Raw genomic sequence first — 25,873 nt, forward strand, 5'->3', positions numbered from 1 at the left:
AATAAACACAACCATACAATTGCATATGAAAATAGTCTTTTTGTTATAGTATCAGTTAGGGGTGTTCATGGTTCGGGGTAAAACCGGATTTGTCCTGATCCAGATCCGACCTTAAATATATACCTGGTCTATTTTTTAGACCATAATCCGGCCCTAAAACCAATAAAACCTAAACATTTTCGAGCCACAACTATATCGAGTCCAAATCGGGTAAAAACCATATCTTTAAAATTTTAACAATAATTTATAAAAAAATTTATTTATAATGCCCTTATGAAGGTTACAAAAAGCTTAAATAAACAAGTCTATGCCTTCTTTTACTTTAATAAACAAGTCTTTTGTTACTCAACTTAAACTTGATTTCTGTTTGAATTGTGCAGCAAAAAATTTAAAAGATAATTTCTTTTTATCTTATAAATATCAGAAAACAGAATAGAGAAAGAAAGGAAGAAGTTGATGCAATCATGTATCCTGATTCAGTTGCATTGTGCAATGCAACCTACATCCACTCTCCACCACAATAGTGGTGGAATTTTTACTATAGTCAAAGTATTACATACAGCAATTTCCTAAGATTCACACAATCCTATTTGGACACACAAGTTTCTTCCTAAACTTGACTTGGTTATACTAATATCTAACTTTTTACATTAAGTGTTTACCCAATTAGCAAGGGATACCTTAGGTACTTTAACACAAGACATAAAATTACAACCAAAGTAAATCAGAATCTACTCTTGGTTTTTTTCTCAAGTGTTTCACTCAACCTTTTCACTCTTAAACTTTTTCTCAATGTCATTCTCTCAGCCTTTTACCTCTCAAAGACAATACAGAAATATATACATTGAAATTAAAATACGAAACTGTAAACCATGAAGGAAATTGATGCATAACAGCTTAAACACTATGAACTGAACCCAACAACATAACTCAAGACTTTATTCTTCATCTTGGTAGAGTGCTCCCTTTAATGTAGGTGCAATGCTTCCAAAATTTCAAACTCAGTAGTAAAATTTCACATTCAGCTCTCTATTCGAGTTTTATCTCCTTTTCTTGACTCATAAATAATTTTTTTTCTTTTTGTATCTCTTGCAGAGTCACCCTTCTAGATTTCTTCTAAATCAACTCTTTGAACTGTGTGCTTCCTAAATTGGTCATCTCACTTTCTTCAATTAACCCTCAAATTAGGGATTTTAAATCTGGTCCTTTTGCTTGACTGAAGATCTCAGAGTAGGAAAATTTTTTTTTTTCAGTGGTAAACCCAAATTCAAACCCTTGAGATAGTGCTTTGTCACCAAGAAACATTTTAAGCCTTTGATTCACAGCAGTGATTATCAGAAATCACTTTCTCCATTTATCCCAAATTGGCGTTGCAGAAATTTGAAGAAGGAGTGAAGAAAATAAATTGCATACAAATGAAAATAAATCACCTTTTATCCTCTGACTTAGTTTAGCTTGCTTTGATGAGGGCGATTAGACATTTGTTTTTTGTGATTTATCTTTCTCTTTTTTTCTTTTCTGGTGAATAAACCAGAAAGGAGCTTTCTCTCTTTCTTCATGAGTATGACCGAAGAGAACCTTGTGAATATTAACTTTGGTTGGCTTCAACTTGGATGGATTAACTTGGGCTTGTCTTTCCATTCAACCCAATTGATTCCTTTACTTCATTTCTTTGGGCTTTAAGAGTTAGAGAGCCCATCAAAAATCTTTGTTTCTTTACTCTATCTCTTTAGGTTGCTGCTACTTTAATTTTGGCTTGCAATATTAACAAAGACAATAAAAACTGATTGGGTGTTTAACCCAATAAATCAATATTTGTCATCATCATTTAAGTTAGTCATATTCTTGACTCTACAACTTATTTATAAAGAAGAAGCTTGTAACCGAAAAGTTGATATATATATTTCAACTTAAATTTGTCCATAAATTCTAATTTAATGCCTATTTGATCTATTTTCTAATTCAACACGTGTGATTAAGAGTAAAATAATAAACTTATAATTAATATAACATAATATTGAAATTAATTTAAAATATATATACATTTTTTAGTTTCCTTAGGGTGCACATGAATCGGGTGAAGTCGGGTTCGCCTTGACCCGGACCCGGCCTGAAATAATGATCGAGTCTATTTTTTAGACCCTTACCCGACCATTGAACCAGTGAAATCACAACCAAATTAGCCCCTAAAATGTTCGAGATCGGGACGGATCTTCAGACCAGGCCGGGCCGTGTGCACCCTTATCAATAGGGATGAGTATGAGTTGGGTTAGTTTGGATTTAGGGTGAAATTAGAACCGAACCAATTGAATTATAATTGGTTCGGTTTGGTTCGGATTTACATTTTTTTGTGTATGTATCCGAACCAAATCAATCCGTTCTTAATCTTAAATCGATTAAGAACGGATTGATTTGGTTCGAATAATTGGGTATCCGATGAAACAAAAATTCATAAAAAAATTTATCTTAAAAATTTTCAAGTACAATAAACATGTAAAATTAATAGAAATAATCAAAACATGTTAAACACCAAATATATTAAAATTTAAATACATTAAATACAGTGAGAGTGGCTGTACTTGGAGAAGAAGACTTCCAACAACATTATCACTTACAGGTAAGGTGAGGTTTGAAAAAGCCCTACTAAAGTCTACTCCGTAAGGTGAGGAAACTGCCGCTAGTGTTAGGGTTGTTGGTGAAAAACTCAAAATCATTAAAAGGCATATTTATATTTTTCAAATTTTTTTTATTTAATTAATATATAGTCGAGTCCATTGGTTGGTTCGAGTTATGCAACTCCATAACCGTTACCCGATGATTCTAAAACCAATTTAATTGGTTCGATTTGGATTTGGACGGATAATTAGATACTTGCTACTCGTGCTCACTCCTACCTCTCAGTCCGTATTATTTTTAGTAATAATATTTAAATATATAAAAATTATTTGTCACTTTATTTTTAAGAAATGTAAATATAAGTTTTTGTCAAACTTGTTAATAATTAATAAAAAATAAATTTTCTCAATTTTTTAATATTAAGAGAGTAAAATATAATTTTTATTATTAATTTTATAAATAAGACTAAAAAAATATAAAAGAAAAAGCATTGAACTCTATAAATGAACTGTCCAACGAAATAATATTTTGTTAAATCAGACTATAAAAAAATATTAAAAAATTAGTTGCCCCCAACGTACTCTAATTTGATATTACACTTCTAAAGTATGAGAACTTTATGTTGTTTGGTTTATTGTGTGAGAATGCCTGAAAGGAAAATATGCTCCAAATTAAATGAAGTTACTCTATATATAAGTACCAATGTTTCATAGCCACATCTGAAAAAGTAACAGAATTTATTAACCCAAACTTTAGTGGGCACTGGCCAACACCTAATCTTGTGCCGTTATATATTTGGACACTTATGATACTAATTAATTTTAACGAGTCTAAATAATATTTAACTAAGTTATAGAATGAAAAAGAAGAAGAAAAAGGCTCCACCAACACAATTTTTTAGTCTCTGATATAAAACAAAAAGAAGGGAACATACGAATCAGTGAAATATATATATATATATATATAAACCTGTTATTAGGTGCAATAATTAATTATTGAATGGATGTTATATTAGGTGTAGTTTGGTGTTTGGTGGCGGTGAGTGCAAGTTGACACTTGACACATTACCGGTGACCCACCGTATACATACAGTAATACAGTATTGTATACTGTAGCCATACTCATCAGGTTTTACTAAATGACGAGGTTTATTTTGATTTTGATATTTTCTCAAAGAAAGCAACTTTCTTATTCACAAATTATGTTTAAAAATAAATAAATGTCACATTTAAATAATCTAAATATACCCTAGTATAATATAAGAATGATTATGAGTCAAATCTATTTCTCTTTTAACATTTAAAATTTAATTAATATTTTATTATTTTAAGTTGAACAGCTTTGTTCATAAGATTCGAATTAAAATTTTACTTTAGAAATATAAACAATATAAACAATTAACTAATATAATTAATTTAATTTACATTAACCTTATACAATCTATAACTTTTTCATTTTAAACTACATATATGAAGGATACAAATGTACACTTAATATATATATATATATATATATATATATATATATATATATATATATATATATTATCTGCTAAAAGAAATTGATATAAATAACAAAAAAATACATATTTAAATTGAAATATGTATATACATTACAAATAACATTCACTTTCATATATAAATATTTCATTTTTACTGTAGATGAAATGTCTATTATAATTTAAAAAATAAATTATATTTTTTGTCTTTAAAATTTATTAAAAATTTTAAAAATATATTTAGATTTTATTTTATTTTAAATTTTTTTATTTGTATTAAATATATGTCTCTAGCCACTAATTTAAAAAAAAATAGAATAAATTTAGCAATAATTTTATAAAAATTATTTTTAACATAAACAAACTAAATATAAGTGTCATGCATTATTATTTAATTGATTGAAAAAAAATTTAAATTTTAGATGTCAGTAATATTTTTAATGCAAATAAAAAAATTTAAAGACAAAATTAATATAAAATAAAATTTAAAAATATTTTTAAAATTTTGACAAATTTAAAAAATAAAAATATATTTTATCCTAATTTAAAAAATAAATAATTAAATACTCTTAAATTTACTCGAGTAAATGTTATATTTATCTTATTTATTTTAAAAAAAATATCTCCCAAATAAGTATATACGTGGTTATTATACGTAGCAGAGCTGCGATGTCAGCTGCACTGAGCAGCTTGTACGAGTGACTGTGATAAATACGAGGGGAGGGTAGTGATGTCTTTTCAAGTTAAAGCAAAGCAGCGTGGGGCGAGAGTGGAAGTTGGCGTCAACTAACCACCGCGCCACGTGGAACCGCATTAAATATTCTCATCCTATTTATTTAACACCAAAACGAAAAATAATATTCAGTAACCTTTTTATTATTTTCCAAAAGAAAAAACACAAACAAAAAGCTCACTTCCTTTCTTTTCTTTTTCTCCCCCTTACTTTCCATTCTCCTTCTTCAATCTTTCCCTCTCTCTTCTTTAACAAGTCTCCTTCTTTCTGATTAATCATAACAACACTGAACACAATGGTAGTAGCTCTGCGTTTCTAACCGTTTGGTTGAGTTTGTTACGTTTTATGCACAAGTTAGTTACGTTCCGTTTCACACGCTTCTGAGTTAGTTACGTTTTAAGCGTAGTTATAAAAAATCAATGGAGGTAAAGCGTCCAACTACAACGCCTCTTAACTCCGCCATGACCTTCGACGAGGCTTCCATGGAGCGCAGCAAGAGCTTCGTCAACGCCTTGCAGGTTCTCTCTCATTCTCCTTCTCACTGTTTCATTCTCAGCTCAGATCTGCGTTTATTTTTCGCTGTGTTGACTTTTTGACTTTCGGTTACTCTCTCTGGTTTGGTGGCGAAGTTTAGTTCTGTTTTGATGCGGTGAGAATCGCGTCGTTTCTTAAGCTGTGCGCTTGCATTGCTAATAACAGTTGTTGACTTAAATTTGAAACCGTGCGACCCAGGATGTTGCTGAAAATAGATAGTTTAATTCTTAGCGAGTGTGGATTACTTAATTATAAGAAACTACAAGTTTATAGCAGCTGAATTTTGTAGGATATATATGTTTCTGAAGAGTTATGATTTTTTTTTAAATTGCCGTTGGGATGTGAATATTTTGCGGCCGATGGAAGTGGAATTGCTGTAGCGAATGGTGAATATTTCTGCCGCAATTGATGCCGATTGCAATTTATAACCATGGTACAACTTTAAAAAATGAGAATGTGGCGAAGGAGATTTGAATTTGACGTTTGGAAGCAGTTGCATTGAAACCTCTGGGATGGAAGTAAGAAACAATTGTGTTGAGTTACAATTGGAAGAGAGAAGAGGGAGGGGGAGAGAGAGAGAGAGAGAGAGGGGGGGGGTGAGACTTATCATGTTACTGGAAATTTAAGATATCTTATTATACATTAGATTATTAGAATTGAGGTTAATTTTGGCTAATAGTAGATACAAACTATACTAATGTGTGGCATTAAGTAAGTTGAGACTCCAGATTATATAATGCTCGTGGATTTTTACAGGATTATTGTACCTATATATAACTTATATTTTACTTTTCTGGCTTAGTTATTTATCCTTTGGCTATATTGGCTATGATTTAAACTTTAAAAGTTTAAAGTATGCAAATTGCATTGATAGTCATTTGATCTTCATATTATGGTCATTTCAGGAGCTTAAGAACCTGAGGCCTCAACTTTATTCTGCCGCAGAATACTGTGAAAAATCTTATTTCAATAGTGAACAGAAACAAATGTAAGGATATTTGTTTTGTTGATGAGTTCTTTTCCCCTGTTTTAACCTGATCTGAAGGCAGAGTCATCTTAACCTCATTTTTTTCAACTGCTTTGCTATGTAAACGATTGAAGCTTTCCCAATCAGACAAAAAAGTTAGTGGTTGAGTTTTTCCTAACTGGTTTTTACAAGAGATGTGAGTAATATATGAAACGAACTTTTAAGTTTCATTCTGCTAGGTCATTTTGATAAATGCTAGTACTGTATGTTAGGGATGAAATGCCAGCAATAAGCTTTTAACTTTGGAGATAGTAAAACCATTAAATAACATGAGTAATTTGCATTATGTAAATCAAATGAAATGAAAAAATTGACAAACGTGTATGCATGAACTTTTTAAGTCTTGCCAGCTGATGTAAATGAGTAGCAACAACATGCTCTGTGTCCATTCTCCTTTGTGTTCAAATGTTGAAGGGAACTTTCATCATTTGTGCGTTATTCATGCATTAGGGTACTTGACAACTTGAAAGATTATGCTGTAAGAGCTCTTGTGAATGCTGTTGATCATCTGGGAACTGTCGCGTGCAAGTTAACCGATCTTCTAGATCAACAAACGTTGGATGTATCAACTATGGATTTGAGGGTCTCTACTGTAACTCAGGTAACTACAAGCTCTTCTGCAAAATTATGTTCAATTAGACCAAAGATCAATTAAAGTAACATATCTCTTACTTGCAGAAACTTCTTACATGCCAAATTTACACGGATAAAGAAGGTCTTCGGCAACAGCAATTGTTGGCAATCATTCCCAGACATCACAAGCACTACATTTTACCAAGTATGATTTTTTGTTTTCTATTCATCTGAAATTACTATTGGCATTGGAAAACTCTATTATTATTTATTTTACTTATGGCTGCCTATGTTTGTTTATCAATGCAAGCTAGATTCTGTCAATAAAAAGGTGCATTTCAGTCCACACATACAGATTGATGCAAGACAAAATCCATTTCAAACCAGGACTCGTTTTCAATCTTCAGGTATGCATTGGGGAAAATTTTGCCCCTTCTAGAGTTTTTGACATGGATCTTATTCTTTTCCTTTTGGACATAAGTGAATATTATATTGCTAATCGGAATGTATATTTTTACATATAGGTACCCCTGCATCAAAAACTCTTTCATGGCATTTAGCATCAGAGACTAAGTCAACCTTAAAAGGAGTTTCACATGCTTCACCAATGTAAGTTTGGAAAAGTTTTAATATTTGAGGTCATGCATGGTTGCTGCTTTTTCTGTTTTACACACGAGGTACAAATGGCATTACACTCTATTTTTGCAGCATCGAGACCCCAAAGTTTTCTGCCAAGACTCCTGAAGTTTTCCATCTTTTAGGTTTGTGGAATAGCTGTCTCCCTTTTGATATATTGTAATATGCCATTTAAAATTCAGTAATAAGTCAGGTGCTGGTTGTTTCTTAATGTTCAAATCATAGCTAGCTTATGGTCCATGGCTACATACCTGCAGATAATGAAGAGAGTACCTGGATGAAACCATCGCCAGCACAAATTCACTTATCGAATGGAGCTCCTGCTTCTAATATCGGGCTATCTTTGGGTGGCACACGCAAGGTAACACCATATTCATTGACAAGTGCAAATGCCTTGCAGTTGCGGAACCCTGTTTGATGGTCGATATCTGATAATATCATTTTATTTTGCTTTCTACTTGACATATTTATTGCTTTTATAGGATTATGCATCAAATAATGAACTGTTTAAAAGGATATCATCGCGTAGCTTGCATGGGATGAGTTATCCAGCATTAAATTAGTTTCATTAGACTATACATAATGTATTCCTACAAATGGAAAAAGTAATGTTCTATGTCGAATAAGAGTACAATGGAAACTAAGATGATTAATATTCAGTTTTTAGGGAAAACAACATTAGTGAAGATTGGAAAACTGTTTTGCTAATAAAATATTTTTCATTAAAAACAAATTATGATGGGAAGCATTTAGTAATAGGAGGTTATCTTTCCCTCCTTGAGTTTTGTTTCTTCCAATTAGCTGGGAAGTGACACTAAGTTTGGCTTTCATTGAACACAAGAAATGTTGGCAAATATTGGAAGTGTGGACAATATTTTGCAGCTAGATTTTACTTGAACATAAGGTTCTCAAGAGTTGAAACGGTTGCATTTATTTTATTCAAATTCCTTATACTTTCCTGAAGCTTTCTTTACAAAGTTACTAACAAGTCTTTTCTGCAGGATTCATTGGAGGGTTCCAGACCAATTACACCATTCAGGTCATTCGACAACCAAAACCGACGCGACACTGTCCAAGTCCCTGTTCGAAGCAAAAGTGTGCTATCAGCTTTCTTTGCTAAGCAGAAAACGCCAAAAGTGAAGGCCGTTTCTTTCTCATGAGTATCTCGATGCTGAGTTAAACCCCATCTGCAATTCATGCTTTTCTATATGATTCTCTAAATGCTTAGAATCTATTAGTTTCTGGTTCATATCTGGTACAAGCCTTTGAATAATGGCCATGTATGGCTCCACAGGCCGGGAAATGATAACAAATTCATAGTAGTGATATTGATCTTTGTTACCCTTGTGAATCTTGATCTATGTTCTGTAGTGCTCAGGCACATGTAAAATGCATAAATGTGGTATGCTGATGCTAATTGTTAGAGTTTTGATATGTAAATCTTCCCAAGATCTGCTTTGTTTCTGAATATTATCTTTTCTGAGGGGACTGATTTGCTGTCCCACTATCCCAGTATAAGTACATGTGATAACTGATATACCTGTGGGGGAAAAAAAATGATCTTTAAGGCAAGCTTAATTTGTATGTAGGCTTTTGTTGTATGTCTTGTGGTGTGGTGGTTGTGTTTCACAAAACTTGTGATTTGTAGTTGGTCCTTGATAGCAATGCCGAAGGGGATTAGCTATGAATCAAAGAAAACTTTACTCCCCTATTTGGGTAAAAAAACGCAAGCTGCAGTATAGAGTATAGACTATAGAGGGAAGGAATAAATATTAAACAAAGAAGGTAGGTGTTCAAAACTGGAAGAAACTTAGTTTCATATTGCACATTGGCTGAGAATGGTTCTAGGGAATGCCAAATGACATGTGAGGATCACTGAATAGAAGGAATCTCAGTCTTTTTGACTTTTCCAAATGAAAATAGCAGATGAAGAAAAAGAATTGTGCGTTTGCCGGGAGTCGAACCCGGGTCTATTGCTTGGAAGGCAATTATCCTAACCGTTGGACTACAAACGCTTCGGCCATCGTTGTTCTTACTGAATAAAAAGAATCTCAGTGTTTTTACTTTTCCAAATGAAAATAGCAGATAAAGAAAAAGATTTTTGCGTTTGCCGGGAGTCGAACCCGGGTCTATTGCTTGGAAGGCAATTATCCTAACCGTTGGACTACAAACGCTTTGGCCATCGTTGGTTTTTCAGAAATTAATTTTAATATAATATAATATTTCTTGGGATTTGCTTGGATTCTATTATTTTGATACAAAAAGGGTGTGATTTCCCATGAACCTGTTCATTTTTATGAAGTAAAATTTATGGAGTCTGATACAATGTGCGTCAAGTTTCAAAAAAAGCTGATACTGAAGGATGTACGTAGTCATTAATACAAGGTTAAAGTCTGTGAGCCTATTATTAATGAAAAATACTGTACGAATTTAATCATCATCTGTGAATTGTGATGGTCAATAATGTATATTTTGATAATTTTGGTCTGCAAACCAGAACTGGATCATGAGCAAGTGGTTGGAACTTGAAAGATGCAATTCACCTTCTTCCAAAGTAACTATGCATTTTCAGTTTTGTCACCAGGAATTGGAGACCAAACCCTTATTAAACAGTGAGAGTTTCAGTTGTTGTAGGACCTATATGGCCTACAGCTGATTACCACTAAGGTGGTTTATGCAAAGCAATGGCGATAACATGGAGAAGCTAATGCTTTATAGATAAAATTGTGATACAATTCATATGACTCCAATTGTGATGGTAAATAAGTTGATACTGGACAAATATTTATAAAGGGTAATGGACTAGGTTCCAAAACCTTACACTAACAACACATGTAATAAGTTGTAACCTCATCACATTGATTGGTTCAGATTTGAAGTCATATGATAAGACCCTCACATGGAAATTGGTCATACCATACCTTTTTCAAGTTGCCCTTCAACCAGCAAAGAGCAAACCTACAAGATTTAAATATCAAGGAAGTCGCTTTTCTATTGCTATAGTTAACTGAGAGAACAAATGCATCCTCCACTTTTTGGGTAAACATAAACTTAGTATATAGAGATAAATTCAGGGGTTTCTACTTTCTATCACCATGCCAAATTTCATATGTAGCATAATTTTGTCAACCATTCTAGGTAGACACTAAAATCAGTCAATTACTGTTATAAAATATATATTAAAATATAAAAAATATACTAAAAATAAATTAAATTATACATATATTTATACACAAATATATAATAACTAATTTTAGCGACTAATTTTAATATATAATTAAGATTTTTATCATTTTATTGATACAATATTTAAAGAATAAAAATATAACTATTGAACAAACAAACTATTGTTATTATTATTATTGTTGTTGTTGATAGAATATTTACCATTTATCTAATTTATGTTAAAGTGTTGTCGGCTATGAGGCTGTTTTTCCTAAATAAATCACATTTTTTAAAAATGAGATAATATGACATAAGATCTTTTTTTATTTTTTTTAAATATATTAGTCTATTGTTAATTATTGATTTTCCTGTATTTTGTAAGAAGTACATAATACAATTATCTCCCTCACATAGAAATAGAATTGTATTGAATCATGGATGAGCTAATTTTACTTATTAAATTAATTAAAAATTCATTAATTCAATCCTAAAATATTTTCAATTTAATTTTATCCCAACAAACCAAGTATTCCTTGGGCATCAATTTCTGCTGACAATTTTGCCGGTGGCTTGGCAAGATCACTGTACTACTCAGGAAAAAAAAAAACCAAATAGGAAATCACATTTTTTCATTTTTCACATTTTTCTCCCACGTAAAGTAAAATCACCTCACGTGCAAGTACAGCTATGCACGCGCGTGTACACCCCCCACCTCAGTTTAACGCGTGTGTGAGACATTATCACCCAAAAATTTAGCACACTTAACCATTTCAGACCAAAAAACACAACAAAAATGAGCAATTTTTAACACTTTTATTTTTATTTTTATTTTATTTCTAACTAAATAAAATAGATTTTCTTTTTCTTTTCCAAGTCTTATGGTCACTGTTTAAGGCTTCATTGTCTCTATAGCGTGTGCATCCATCTTTCTCTATTCTTCAACGCTAAATCTTTTGTTTCTTTCTTTCTTCTTCTTCCCACTAATTCACTGAAAAACACTGTTCAGAAACACTCACTCTCCTTCACCATCAGCAAAATCCCCATCAAAAAACCAAAATCACACTTTTTTGTTTTTCTTCCCAATTGGGTCAATTTTTTTGGCTATTGCTTAACACCCCATTATATCTCTTCGCCTTTTTCTTGAATTCAAATCTCAAAGTTTGAGTCTTTTTCAGCTTCTTTCACTGTCTCTGAGCTATTTGTTTGAACCTCGTTGAAGATTCCCAGCTGGAGCACCCTTGTTTGCATGCATTATTTTTAGTTTTGGGGGGTCAAAGTTTGAAGCTTTGTTTTTTTTTTCTTTTTCTGTTTGTGTTATTTGATGTGCCCCAATTGATGGGACTATAAATGGGTTCTTTAGAATCCGGAATCCCATTGAAGAAAGGGAGCTTGTTCGGTAACAATCAAGCAAACAGTAGAAAAGAGAAGCACCCTTTATTCTTGAGGTTCAGATCGAGCTTCTCAAGGTTGCTTTTCAAGAAGTTTGATTACGTGCAATGGATTTGCACAGTGGTGGTGTTTCTGTGCCTTGTGGTTGTGTTTCAGATGTTCCTTCCTGGCTCTGTGGTGGAAAAATCAGAGGACAATTTGATGAGGGATGTGAAGAATCTGCATCACAATCATAAGGACTTAGATAATTTTGCATTGGACATTGTTGGAGATGATGCTGTTTTTGTGCCAAAGATTTTGGAGAGGTTTAGAAGAGGTGGTGGTGATGGTAGGGAAGTGAATCTGCTCAACCAAACGGTGCGGCATTTCGGGTGGCGGAAGCCACAGCTGGCACTGGTTAGTTCACCTAATTTTCACTTGGTGAAGAAAGTGTGTATGAATGTGTATCTATTGATTTTAGTTTGGAATAAGAAAGGTCTATTTTTAGGTTAATTTTGAGCTAATTCAGCGGAAGCAAGTTGTTACCGGTTAGCTTAGCATGTGGTTTTGTACAAAGTTATGACTGTTTAAGTTGAAATGAGGTTATTATTAGTTAAACTTTAATTCTTTTTAGATGTTAATAACTTTGATTTCCTTTGAAGGTATTTGGAGAACTATTGGTGGATTCACAGCAATTGCTTATGGTAACAATTGGAGCTGCTTTGGTGGAGATTGGCTATGAAATTCAGGTACATTTTATTATTCATTCTCTTTCCGGAATTCGGCTGAAAAAGAAATCTTGAATTTAGACAATTTAAGAAAGGAACCAGAAAAGGTTTAAACTTAGTTATTAGTTTTGAATGCCTTGATGGATGAGTAAGATACCCTTGCCATGCTAGAGTAGTGTTTTAAAATAAAATCAGGCATGTGCACTTAGAAGTGTATATGGGGATGGTGACTTATCAATTGACATTATAAAATTCCGGAAAAAAGGTGTTAACCTCATAGCTATTTTAGGATTTTGTTTCTTCAATTGGTATTGTGGTTTTAGCTCAAGTATTCTCTGTTTTTCAGGTATTTTCACTTAAAGATGGGCCAGCACGCTTTGCATGGATAAATTTAAGAGTTCCAGTTACTGTCATTCAAAAATGTGACAAGTCATATAATGCTATGGACTGGCTAAAGTATGATCATTATTTATTTATTGTTATTTACTTTTGTTTAGACTCTAGACTAAGCAATTTGCATAGTTTTAAGAACTTCCTAAACAAGTCTCTATTATACGGAACCGGTTTAGCTTGTTTGTTTATATGTTAATGACTGATAAAACCCTACTGTTTTGGTTGAATAATAGATCTACTTGCATCTGATGAATGTCTGTCCTTTGCAGCTTTAATGGCATAATTGTGAGCTCTCTTGAAGCCAAGCATGCCTTTTCTTGGTAAGATTTTTCTTCTTATTTTCGTAAGGCTAAGATTTTGCTCGCCGACTTTGCACATAGCATTTCATTATTTTTATGTATCAAGCATTGACTTAGTGAATACATGTTTGCTGATTGTGTTTGTGGTTTTATCATGAAAATCCTTTTACTCAAGTAACCCGAATGATTTTAGTTGTTACAGTTTTTTGCAGGAGCCTTTCAAGTCATTGCCTCTTTTATGGGCCGTTCATGAAAATGCACTTGCTTATCGGTCAAGGCAATATGTTGCTAATGGGCAAACAGAACTATTGAATGATTGGAGCAGAGTTTTCAACCGGTCAACAGTTGTTGTCTTCCCAAACTATGCCTTGCCGGTAATATGTATGCGACAAGTTACATTTGTATTTATCATTGAAAAATTCATAGATAGGCACAGTTTAACAACTTATGCTTAGAGACACTCACAAAAAGCGGCGGGATTCATAAACAAGTAGCTTTTTTGTCTATCGTCTTTCGAATCTTATTGTGTTGAGACCTAAACTAGCTGTTCGCAACTAATAATTTGACAGATGATTTACTCCACATTTGATGCTGGGAATTTTTATGTCATTCCCGGTTCACCCGCCGAATCAATAGAAGCAGATGCATATATGTCCTTGCAGAAAGATGACTTGCGCATCAAGTTGGGTTATGGCTCAGAAGATGTAATTATTGCAATTGTGGGGAGTCAATTGATGTACAAGGGCATGTGGTTGGGGCATGCCATTGTTTTGGAGGCTTTATTACCTCTTCTTTCAGATTTCCCTTTAAGCAAAGAAAATTCAAGTGCGCAACTACGGATCATTGTTCATAGCATGGAGTTATCAAGCAACTACAGTGTGGCACTTGAGGTATGCATCCTATTTTCTCTATGTTTGTTAAATAAGTGATGTAAAGCTTCTTATCTTATATTTTCATATTTTGTTTGTTTTAGACCATGGCAAGTAGCTTGAAATATCCAAGAGGCATTATAGAGTACATAGCCGGAGATTCAAATGTTGATTCTGTTCTTGGCACTTCGGATGTTGTTATATATGGTTCTTTCCTTGAAGAGCAGTCTTTTCCAGAGATTTTAGTAAAAGCCATGTGCTTTGAGAAACCAATTATTGCTCCTGATATTTCGATGATCAGAAAATATGTATGTCTAATGTCCCTGATCTTTTCCTGTAATAGCATCTATATTCTATAATAACTTCAAAGCATCTAAAATTTGACACTTTTTTTAATAAAAAAATCAACAAATTGAGTTTAAGAATTTCATATATATAATATATATATTTCTAATGAAATCACCAACTATTTTGTCAACATCATAGGTCGACGACAGGGTAAACGGCTATCTTTTTCCTCTGGATAATAGTAAAGTTCTGAGACAAATTATGCTGGAAGTGATCTCGAAAGGGAAAATATCACCGATGGCTCGTAACATTGCCTCAATTGGAAGAAGGGCAGGGAAGAACCTTATGGTCTCAGAAGCTATTGAGGGATATGCAACTTTACTTCAGAATATTCTCCGGCTTCCGTCAGAGGTTGCTCCTCCCAAGGCCGTTTCGGAAATATCCCCCGGTGTTAAAGAACAATGGCAGTGGCATTTATTTGAGGCACTTCCAAATTTGACTTACCAAAACAGGACATTAATAAGTAACACGTTTTTAGATAGATACGAGGAGCAGTGGAATCATTCTCAAAAAAATAGATCCATTAGTGCAGTTGCAGCTAATGATTTGTTTGTATATAGCATATGGGAAGAAGAAAGGAATATGCAGATGGCCCTTATGAAAAAAAGAAGAGAGGATGAAGAGGTAAGTTCATTGAATCTTTCAACTCATATAATTATGGTATTTCCTTTTGGAAGGTTGGTGTGTCAAACTTAAATATGTTGAGTTTTGATGCAGCTGAAGGATAGAACAGAACAGTCACACGGGACATGGGAGGATGTATATAAAAGTGCTAAGAAGGCTGATAGATTGAAGAATGATTTGCATGAAAGGGAAGAAGGAGAGCTCGAGCGGACAGGACAACCGTTATGCATTTACGAACCTTATTTTGGCGAAGGATCCTGGCCTTTTCTGCATAAAAAATCTCTCTATCGAGGAGTTGGCCTGGTATGTTGCATGCATGTATCAATAGTAGAGTCCTTTATCAAGTGTTGTGGTAGAAATTGTTAGTAGAGTGATAATATGGTAATGCAATCCATGCTAACTTGAATTTAATTGTTTGCAGTCTAAAGGCCGAAGACCCGGGAAAGATGATATTGAAGCACCATCTCGTCTTCCGCTACTTAATAATGGTTACTACCGAGACATACTTGGTGAACATGGAGCCTTCTTTGCAATTGCAAACAGGATTGATCGAATACACAAAAATGCTTGGATTGGATTTCAGTCATGGAGAGCAACTGCAAGGAAGGTATATGGTTCATGGTTGTCTTTCATACCTCATTTTACCTCTCCTGATTCACTTTTCGATCTCCGGATATAGATATCAGTTTAAAGTAAATTTATGTTATTCTTTATATCCTCATCAATCATACTAAGGTGGAGGTTATGATGCTGATTTTAACAGGCATCATTGTCCAAAACTGCTGAAAATGCATTATTAGATGCTATCCAATCCAAAAGGTATGGAGATGCACTATATTTCTGGGTGCGCATGGATACAGATCCGCGAAACCCTTTGAAGAAGGACTTCTGGTCATTCTGTGATGCCATTAATGCAGGAAATTGCAAGTAAGGTCATTTTTACTCATTAATGCAACTCACCAACTTTTATATTTTCAGTGACATATCTTGTTTTCTTGCCTGTGTGTTGTAAGGTTCACCTTCTCGGAAGCCATGAGGCGAATGTATGGGTTAAAAGACGATATGGAGTCTCTGCCGCCGATGCCCGAAGACGGTGACACCTGGTCTGTCATGCACAGCTGGGCTTTACCTACAAGATCTTTTCTAGAATTTGTCATGTTCTCTAGGTATGCTTGGTTTCTCTAATCCAAGGTTATCCTCAAATCGCAATTCAAAGTGGTAAAAGATCATCATTGTAACTTGTTCAACAGGTAAATAATTGATCTATTGTTTTTGCAGAATGTTTGTTGATGCATTGGATTCACAGATGTATGATGAGCACCATTTGACCGGACGGTGTCCTTTGAGTTTGTCGAAAGTAACTTTCTTTACCATGGTTTGATTTGTAGTTAGTTTCATGGTAGTTTGGATTTGTTGCCCCATTATTAACTGAATTCATGAACACATGAAACTTGTAGGACAAGCATTGTTATTCTCGGCTTCTCGAGCTACTCGGGAATGTCTGGGCTTACCATAGTGCACGGAGGATGGTATTCGTGAACCCAGAAACCGGTCAAATGCTGGAACAGCACAAGTTCAAGAGCCGTAGAGGTCAAATGTGGATCAAATGGTTCTCATACAGCACACTCAAGAGCATGGATGAGGACCTAGCCGAGTTATCGGAGTCCGAGGACCCAAGCAGGCATTGGTTGTGGCCGTCTACAGGCGAAGTATTCTGGCAAGGCGTACTAGAGAGGGAGCGAAACTTGCGGCACAAGGAGAAGGAAAAGAGGAAGCAGAAGAGTATAGAAAAGCTAAACAGAATGAGGCGGCGGAAACGGCAACAAGTAATCGGAAAATATGTTAAGCCGCCACCGGAATGGGAGGAGGAGAACTCTAATTCAACTATGCTTGGAGTAGAAGCAACATGATTCTACAATATTTCAAGGCTTCAATTTTATAAAGTAGAGACCCTGATATAAAATTCTTTTCTTCTTTTTGTAATTTTAATATATCATTCTTCTCATTCAGAAAAAAGGATGCAACAAATTGGGTATGAAGGTTGTGTATGGAAAAACATGCATATGCATCCTTTTTTGTTAGTCATTGAGGCTGATACAATAGGGTAATATGTAAAGTGGCCTAATATTTTTTGGTTTCTTTTTCATTTTTAGTTCCATTCTTTTGGGGTGATAGATTTGTTTAGAGAAAAAGTGTGGGATGTTGTAATCTTGATAGCATTTGTTCAATCTTAATGAAATTAACTTGTGGCATGTTTAACAATTCACAAAACCATGTTCTTATGTTAATTATACAACTAATAATTCTGTGTGTTCAATTGAGTTAAGCTGTTCCAAGAATTACTTATAGCAGAATTGTGATGGTTTAATCAATCATTACATTAGTTGAGTTAGAATTTAGAAAACAATAGTTTTATTTTTTAAAATTTTGTTTTTAAGGGGAGGGGGAAAAAGTAAACAAAATCATGTTTGAATAACTTTTGTGCAATTGAATTAAAAACAAAATTAGAAAAACCTTTGTTGTTGTAGGTTAAATAAACTTAAGCTAATCTCTGGGCATTATCCATTAACTATTGTGTTAATTTTTTTTTCCACATATCCAAATAAAACAAAATTTGAAATTATTTTTAAGCAAAGTATAAAACTTATTATTATTATACTGAAATAATTTTAATCAACCTCTAGTTTTTTGAGATACACCAACCATGTGTGATGTGTGTGTCTCTTCCTAAGAAGCATATAAAAATCAATATTCTTTTTATATTACCATTTTTATCTCTAATAAGAAGTATTTTGTTATGAATCTCATATGATTAACTGACTATAGATGCATGCATTATATATTTTCACATAAACACTGGATTTAGTAATTTTTAGCAAAATAAGAGTACACAAGATGATATATAAATACTTGAAAGCAAGATGCCCTAACTCATACTAATAAAGGGCAAATTTAAGCTTTAATTATGTTTGGTATACTAGTGAGGAACATATAATTTTAACTTAGACAGCATCTTAAATCCTAATTATATTAAACCGCTCCTAAGAATTGGTATTTATTTAAACTTTAATAATTAACTACTAGCGTCTTATCGGACATATAGAATGTCTGTTATGTCCGATAAGACGCTTATTTATTCATTAACACTATCATGTATTTTGGCACTAAATCCACTATTTTTGTCCAGTCCTCTATTCCACAGCATGACTCCTCCATACTTGGGCGATTTCTTGACAAAAGGCAAAACTTTATTTAAGACTGTCTCCGGCGGCACATAACCGGTGTCACTGCCAGCCGGCATGGCGAGGAGGCCAACATAGAACTTGTGAGCTTTTATGGTTTTAGTCCACTTATTCCAGCTTCTTCGGAAGTGGTTTGAGGCAACTTGGCAATCAGGGTTGTTGTAGAACTGAATGAAGACAAAGTCGAAATGAACTTTGGAGAGTGCTGGATTTTGGTTATGATCAGGGAATGGACATTGTGGTGCAGCACTTAGGTAGAACTTTCTTTTCTTCTTGTCCATGTGTTCTCTTAGCTTCATAGCTAGCACTGCATAGTTTTCTGGGTCTCCACGATTCCCTTCTATGTCAAAGTCAATTCCATCCAATATAGCATCACCAAATGGCCTTGTTTTATTAGAAATAATCACAACTATACCATGTTAGATAAAATTATATTGCCTAAACTAGCATGGAGACTGACAAAATGTTATTTTACTTAAAGTTGATAGTTGTAAACCGTAAAATAATTTAACATATTTTATTAAATTATTATCTAACAATTCTCACATGTTAATTTAATATATTTAATTAAATTGTCATTTACATGTGAGTTTTCATAAAACTACACTTAATTAGGATCTAAGTTGATCTTCTAAAAACTTGTTTGGACCTATTTTCAAAAAAGATATTTTTTTTAATGATATTTTTTTAAAAGATCTTTTACAAAGATAAAAGTGATTTTATATTCAGATATCTCATGTAAAAAGATTTGTTTATCTATCAATTATGTTTGAGTTAAATAAGATAAAAATACTTTTTTGTTCATTTATTATGTGAAAAATATATTTTTTTTAAAAAAATAGATCCTTTAGAAAAAGATGTAAATTATAGTTTCTCCAAAAAGATATTTTTTATTTTTCTAGTATTTTTATTTTTACTATTAGAAATTTGTCAAACACACTACAAAATAAAAAAAAAATCTGTTTTTTTATCGATTTAATGTCACCCAAACAAGCACTAAGTATTAAAATGTTAAAATTTAAAGCTAAAATAAAATAAGATACACAATAATTGATTTAATAACTAATTTTAAGGATGCACATATATATTTTTTAGCTTTTGAGTTACATACCTTTGGCTTGATTGTCCCCCCAAAAAGTTATTCCATAAGTAATCCGCTAAACGGTTAGCATGATGAGCAGATGATAATCGATAGCCTTCACTAGCACCTCCAATTGAGAGCAAGACACTGACATTTTTACTTTGGCAATTTTTTATGCCTTTGCCCACTTTTTTGTGGCAATTAGGAACATTGTTACAGTGACTTGCTAGATTCACATGGGGTGGTCTATTGCGATTCCCAAATTTACTTAGGAATGCTATGTTGACAATTTGATAAAGTCCTGAGTTACATGCTTCTGATAATGTTCCTTCATGAAGTTGTTCATCACCTTGGCCCCAGTAAGTAACAATACCACAATTTGCAGTGGAAAATAACACAAGGGGAATTAGAAGGAATAAGAGAGATGAAAAGTGTGATGGTTTATTCTCCATGTTTTGTGTTCTTTTGGTTGGTGCGGTTTGGGATGACTTAGTGCATGCCAATTTATAGGACATTTGAATTGTTTTTGACATAGAAATACAAATAAAAACAAACACAACATTTTAAAGAATATTTAAATTATTAAGTAAATCCCCTTTTCCGGTCCCTAACCAAAGACTTGACGCCGCTGACCATTAAAAAATAATAATGCAGTCCTTATTCATTCTATTTATGTGATCAAAAGGACCTCTTGTTGATTTTTGGGTAAAAAGTAATCAGAAGAGCTTAATGGTCAGGGAGCGCTGAAAAAGCCTTTCGATCCCATTGAGAGAATGGATAAGGACCGCGTTATTATTTTCTAATGGTTAGGGAGCGTTAGGTCTTTTTCTTAAATGGTTAGGGATCGGAGAGGAATTTTACTCTAAATTATTAGTCGAATGTTTATATTGCTAATTAAGAAAAATAATTTTAAAAAATACAAACAACAAATAAGATTATAAAAAATCTAAAAATATGACAAAAATAACTAGATATTAAGTATATATTTACAAAAGGATTTTAGAAATCAGATTTTTTATGTGGTCTTTTTAAGTATTATTAGAAAAAAAGAATATATTTTTATTTTTAAAATTTGATATTTTACACCAAGTGAATTTAATTTTTTTTTGTGAATGACTAATTTTTTAAGAAAATTAAAAAATCTATAGATCCAATTTTATTTTGATATTTTGCGTTCACCTTCTTAATAGTTATACAAATATTTTTCAAAAAATTCAGATCAAATAAATAAGTTATTTGTTAAATACAAAAGTTATTTGATACTAATAAAAATATAATATTTTTATAATTTTTTAAATTATTTTAAGATTTATTATTATCATTCATATTTTTCGAAGTTGTTTTCATGAACTTTCAGTATTATTTTAATAGTTTATTTCTCTATAAATTTTTGTTTCAAAGATCAAAAAGATATTGTTCAATAATAGTCATTACGTTTAGCATTATAGGAATTAGTAATCTCACACTTCTATTTATGATGTTTAAAAAAGAGTTAATTAGTATGTTGATAGTTTAAAATTAAGTTGTACAGTCAATTATAAATTTAAGGATATACATAAACGACTAAGCACGCAGTAAGTAAATAATAGAAGAATATGGTAATTAACTATTGAGATGATATAGTATAAAAATTTATACAGGCATGTAATATAAATAAATTAATCCTTAAAAATAACACAAAAATGGCAAATACATAATTTTTAATATTTAAAATAAATAATAAATAATATTTTTTGTCCTTATAATTCTTTTTTCTTTTAAATGTAGACTTATTTATACTTGTTAGGAAAAGTGGAAACAAAAGATTGAAGTAACTTATAAAGAGAAATTCCATTGTGTGTTGGAGTATATCTATATTCTGAAATTATTTATATCCACTTTTTTTAATTTTTTATATAATTCTCAAATAATATTATCAACAAATATAAATATGTATGAATTTTGACAGAACATGCATAGGTTGTAATTAGATATTACATCTAAAATATAAATGTAAAGATGAATAAATTGAAATAGAAAAATAGAGATATATTTTTGTTTCAAATTTTAGAAATATTCACAAATACCACTACAAGGGATACGGAGGATATCGGCCAAAAATTATCAGCTGTTAATCCAACTGCCGCAGATATCAGAGATAACACCAATTGACATCCATGTGCCGCAGCATTTGATTGATTAGCGGCTACTGCATGATGAACCGCCGGTAATGTATTTTTTATCTTATAACCAACAATTTCCTCACAGTTGTAGAAATTCACGAACTCATATGGTAGTGCGTGAAACCCTGATGTTGCTGCTCCACCATGCGGTACTGTTGCCCATCCATCCTCCTCTTTCCAGCGTCGACCTTTCGCCACTCCTCCACAGTGCGTGAAACCCCTACTACTTCTTCTACAGTGCGCGAAATCCCTAATTTCTGCTCCATCTTACGCCTTTGTGTGGTTGTGGAGTCGCGCGGCTGCCATGCATCCGTCCTTCTCTCCTCGGTGTCGACCATTCGCCTCTCCTTCATAGTGCGTGAAAACCCTGCTTCCTCCTCCATGGTACGCGAAATTCTCAATCCCTAAAATCTAATTCTCTTTTACTTCTCCACTTACTTTCATCACAAAAAAATGGAATATGAGTTAATTCTTTGATGAACAGGTACCATGTCGTAGAGCTCATTTTTGGGTTATGATAATTGTTTGAAATTTTTTCAATTATTACTAGTGAATACAATAAACATTGCTGATACTAAAACTAAATAAAAACTTTAGTTAGCAGTGTATTGCAATTGGCATTCCCTTTCATGTCTATAATGCATTTTGATTTATAGGTTTAACCTCTTCTCGGCCCTATGCTTTTGATCTTTCTACTATCTTCCTAAACCATGTTTGGTCTCTTTTAGTATTCTGTCTACATGGTTTGATTGAGTATGTTGTGTCTATCAAGTAACTTATTATCACTTTTTTTTTATTGGAAGAAAGGAAACTCCATTGGCAGATGATCAGGAGATCTACAATAGGCTAACTTGGTGGGAGCAAATAGATAATGAAAAGCAGCTCACTCGCAACAGGAAGTCGGTCACTGGTTCGTTTAATTGATTCAGTTTTAGCGGCAGTTTTAAACCGCCTCTGAATTATCTACCGCAAAATAGTGAAACAGCGTCGGTTATACCAGCGATTGCTGGAAACCGCCGCTAAAACATTTGCCCGCGCCACTATCCAGGACAATTCACTCAACCGCTGGAATTGGTTTTTGCGACAATTTAAAACCGGCGCTAATCACACCAAAAACCGCCGCAATTCTCCGCCTCTCTTGTAGTGTACAAAAAATGTGTCTCTAATTCTGTATCTATTCGTAATATTTAAAAAAGAAACTAATATAATCTCACAATCATTTTTAAATATTTGATTTCATTTTATTTTGTCACATAATAATTTTTTTAAGTGAAATAACTTTTATTTTTGCATTATGTCATAAAATTTTTATTATATTTTTATCTCCTCATAATTTCTATCCTTATGTAATGTCATAAAATTCTTTTCTAATATTATGTCTCTTTAATAGTTATAATTGAGTTCTAATATTTATTTTATTCTCTAATATAATCATTTTTCATTATTTTTTTATTGTAAAATTGATGTTTAACTCTAGTTTTTCATTATTTTTACTCTTTATCTTTATATAGAATATTCTATACTTTCAATATTAATGTTATTGTTAATTATTTTTAACAGCTATAAATTGAGTCAAAATCTAATTCATTCTCCTTTTTTATATTCACTCCTTATATTTAATATATATAAATCAACATTTATTTTACATATTTTTTTTTATTTTTTACGCCACTTTTACTATTCACTAATTTTTTGCACAATTATACGAAGAATTTAATTGATGACTATAGCTTTTATTTTTATTTTTTTAGTTTGCTGAACTTATATACTAAATGAATGTGTACTTGTATTCGTTAATTTTCTATTTTTTATATAACTGTACATATTAGTTATATAATATTTTTGTCCCATATATATCACTTCTTTTTTTATTCAACAATTTATATTTTTTAATATTATTTATTTTTAATAATATTATTAAAAATACGTATTATTATAGTTCATAAAAAATAAAATTAAAAAATTAAACACTATTTTCAATTATTAAAATATTAATTATATTTATATTTATTAATTTATCTCTAAATATTATAATATTTTAAATTTATACTAGATAATATAATTAATTTAACTCTTTGTTGTGTATCGTGTACTGATTTAAACTATATTCTTTAGTCGACAATATAATAATCAACGCGTACGTAGGTTTTACTGACAAAAAATAAATAATGAGGACAAGATATTAATTCGACAAAGACTAATTCAGATTCGGACAAAGATAAGATAATTATTTAAGTGTCTACTCTTATTAAATAACTTGTTACATATGGGCCAAATGTTTTAAGTCATTTAATATAGTCTATATTCATGTTGTTAGAGATATAATTTATATATTTTTTTTATTAGTTTAAATTTTAAAAAATAATTTTATAATATAATATCAAAAATTTTATATTTAATAAATTTAAAATTTGATTATTACTGAAAAAAAATAGTATAAGATAAATAAAAATATCTATAAAAAATTTAAACAAAATCAAATGAAATTTTACTTGAAAAGACATGTTTGCATAATTATTTTTGTGTCTCATACACTATTTGACTTAACAGGTCAATTTATTATAAGTTTATAACTAATAATAACTCCCGTTGCTATCTATTTATTTTTTTTAACCAATGATATATCTATATTCAACACACTACGAACGTGCAACGACCCTCCACACTACCATCTACGAATTATTTATTGTTAATTTTTAAAAAATATTTATTATGAATAAAAATTAATAATATTGTGATAATAAGAGAGTTTCGCTGCCTTATAACTCCAACTTCAATTCGAGTGGTTCATTTTTATTTTTTATTTTTTGCCATTAAATTAAAGAAATCCACTGATGGAATAAAATTTCATAGAAGCTTTCCGAGTTTGATGAGGTCTGGCTATTTTATGTATTTTATGTAGGTTGCATTATATGAAGAGTCAACAGTCAACACCAAATATCTATTCTGATCTTAGAGTAATGTTTGGGTCAGCGTAGAAGTGAAGGTAAACATTATAATATATATATATATATATATATATATATATATATATATATATATATATATATATATATATATATATATATATATATATATATATATATATATATATATATGATTTAAGAGTTAATAGACAAATTATATACGAGTTAAGGGTTAATAGTAAAATTAATTTTAAGAAAATCGAATATTTTTTAAATTTATTCTTTTGAAAAATTTATCAACTAAATTGGTCTTTAATTTTTAAATTATAAATTAATTATATTCGTCTTTCAATGTCACTCCATTAATAATTTCTATTAATTATTAATGATATAAAATGTTAATTGACAATATATATAACATCTAATATGTCTAATTAGATATCGATTAAATATATTTATAAAAATTTATCAATTTAGTTGCTAAGATATATTGACATTATAATTTATATAATTAGAAAAAGAGACTAAATTAATAGAGATTTTGATGAATATATTTAATCAGTATTTAATTGAAATATTAGCTATTACATATGCTGTCAGAATGTCAGTTAATATTTTATATCCTTAATTATTGACAAAAATTATTAATAAAGTAATTAGAAGATAACTATGATTAATTTATAATCTTTAAAAAACTATTTTGATTGATAAAATTTTTTAAAAATAAATTTAAAAAATACTCTATTTTTTAAAAATTAATTTGACTATTAATCTTATAAATTTAATTTTATATACATAATTTATTTAGCCATAATTCATTGTCACTTTTCCTGCCAAACATACTTAGGAAAAGGGATGTGAGTTTAAATAAAAAGTATGGCACAGACCAAACAGTTTTGTGCTCAAGGATTTGAAGGTGATGACTTAAGTGTCTTTTTTTTTTAAATAATATTTTTTAATTTGATAAAATAAAGATTAATTTATTATATATTTAAAGATCTATATCACTGACTAATAAATTTATTATTTAAACAGATGAGTAAATCAATCATTTAAAGAACCTAAATTAAT

The 25,873-nt window shown here is 31.3% G+C and overlaps 3 protein-coding genes and 2 non-coding genes across 5 annotated transcripts; 2 read left to right on the forward strand and 3 right to left on the reverse strand.

Moving 5' to 3' along the window:
- Positions 1–4,958: 4,958 nt before the first annotated feature.
- Positions 4,959–9,085, forward strand: LOC112733014 (protein ABIL1). Its single transcript, XM_025781861.3, has 9 exons — positions 4,959–5,365; positions 6,287–6,369; positions 6,859–7,009; positions 7,087–7,186; positions 7,296–7,388; positions 7,506–7,590; positions 7,690–7,742; positions 7,875–7,978; positions 8,619–9,085. Exons 1-9 carry the CDS (start codon positions 5,267–5,269, stop codon positions 8,775–8,777), a joined length of 927 nt encoding a protein of 308 aa, XP_025637646.1. The 5' UTR covers positions 4,959–5,266; the 3' UTR covers positions 8,778–9,085.
- A 475-nt stretch (positions 9,086–9,560) lies between these two features.
- Positions 9,561–9,632, reverse strand: TRNAG-UCC (transfer RNA glycine (anticodon UCC)). The gene has a single exon. It is a non-coding gene; the product is annotated as a tRNA-Gly (tRNA).
- Positions 9,633–9,719: 87 nt separating this feature from the next.
- Positions 9,720–9,791, reverse strand: TRNAG-UCC (transfer RNA glycine (anticodon UCC)). Its single transcript has one exon. It is a non-coding gene; the product is annotated as a tRNA-Gly (tRNA).
- Positions 9,792–11,653: 1,862 nt separating this feature from the next.
- LOC112733021 (uncharacterized) lies at positions 11,654–17,682 on the forward strand. Its single transcript, XM_025781868.3, has 14 exons — positions 11,654–12,567; positions 12,813–12,899; positions 13,225–13,334; positions 13,541–13,591; positions 13,773–13,944; positions 14,140–14,460; positions 14,544–14,747; positions 14,926–15,411; positions 15,505–15,714; positions 15,833–16,018; positions 16,175–16,338; positions 16,425–16,577; positions 16,690–16,768; positions 16,869–17,682. The coding sequence occupies exons 1-14, from the start codon at positions 12,130–12,132 to the stop codon at positions 17,319–17,321; spliced, it is 3,114 nt and encodes a 1,037-aa protein (XP_025637653.1). The 5' UTR covers positions 11,654–12,129; the 3' UTR covers positions 17,322–17,682.
- A 571-nt stretch (positions 17,683–18,253) lies between these two features.
- On the reverse strand, positions 18,254–20,227 carry LOC112733028 (basic endochitinase). The gene is made up of 2 exons (XM_025781879.2): positions 19,765–20,227; positions 18,254–19,037 (listed from the first exon to the last, which is right to left on the reverse strand). The coding sequence occupies exons 1-2, from the start codon at positions 20,184–20,186 to the stop codon at positions 18,545–18,547; spliced, it is 915 nt and encodes a 304-aa protein (XP_025637664.1). The 5' UTR covers positions 20,187–20,227; the 3' UTR covers positions 18,254–18,544.
- Between the last annotated feature and the right edge of the window lie 5,646 nt (positions 20,228–25,873).

Source organism: Arachis hypogaea, chromosome 2 (assembly GCF_003086295.3).
Source record: "Arachis hypogaea cultivar Tifrunner chromosome 2, arahy.Tifrunner.gnm2.J5K5, whole genome shotgun sequence".
Lineage (NCBI taxonomy): Eukaryota > Viridiplantae > Streptophyta > Magnoliopsida > Fabales > Fabaceae > Arachis > Arachis hypogaea.

What these genes read in the sequence shown, in the direction of transcription:
- LOC112733014 (XM_025781861.3), top strand. Translation starts at nt 5,267, where the DNA reads ATGGAGGTAAAGCGTCCAACTACAACGCCTCTTAACTCCGCCATGACC. An exon ending in GTTTCACATGCTTCACCAAT is followed by an intron (nt 7,591 to 7,689) that starts GTAAGTTTGGAA and finishes CTATTTTTGCAG; the next exon opens with CATCGAGACCCCAAAGTTTT. An exon ending in TGAAGTTTTCCATCTTTTAG is followed by an intron (nt 7,743 to 7,874) that starts GTTTGTGGAATA and finishes ACATACCTGCAG; the next exon opens with ATAATGAAGAGAGTACCTGG.
- LOC112733021 (XM_025781868.3), top strand. Translation starts at nt 12,130, where the DNA reads ATGGGTTCTTTAGAATCCGGAATCCCATTGAAGAAAGGGAGCTTGTTC. An exon ending in TCCCAAACTATGCCTTGCCG is followed by an intron (nt 13,945 to 14,139) that starts GTAATATGTATG and finishes ATAATTTGACAG; the next exon opens with ATGATTTACTCCACATTTGA. An exon ending in AAAGAAGAGAGGATGAAGAG is followed by an intron (nt 15,412 to 15,504) that starts GTAAGTTCATTG and finishes GTTTTGATGCAG; the next exon opens with CTGAAGGATAGAACAGAACA.
- LOC112733028 (XM_025781879.2), bottom strand. Translation starts at nt 20,186, where the DNA reads ATGGAGAATAAACCATCACACTTTTCATCTCTCTTATTCCTTCTAATT. An exon ending in GGGGGACAATCAAGCCAAAG is followed by an intron (nt 19,038 to 19,764) that starts GTATGTAACTCA and finishes TAATAAAACAAG; the next exon opens with GCCATTTGGTGATGCTATAT.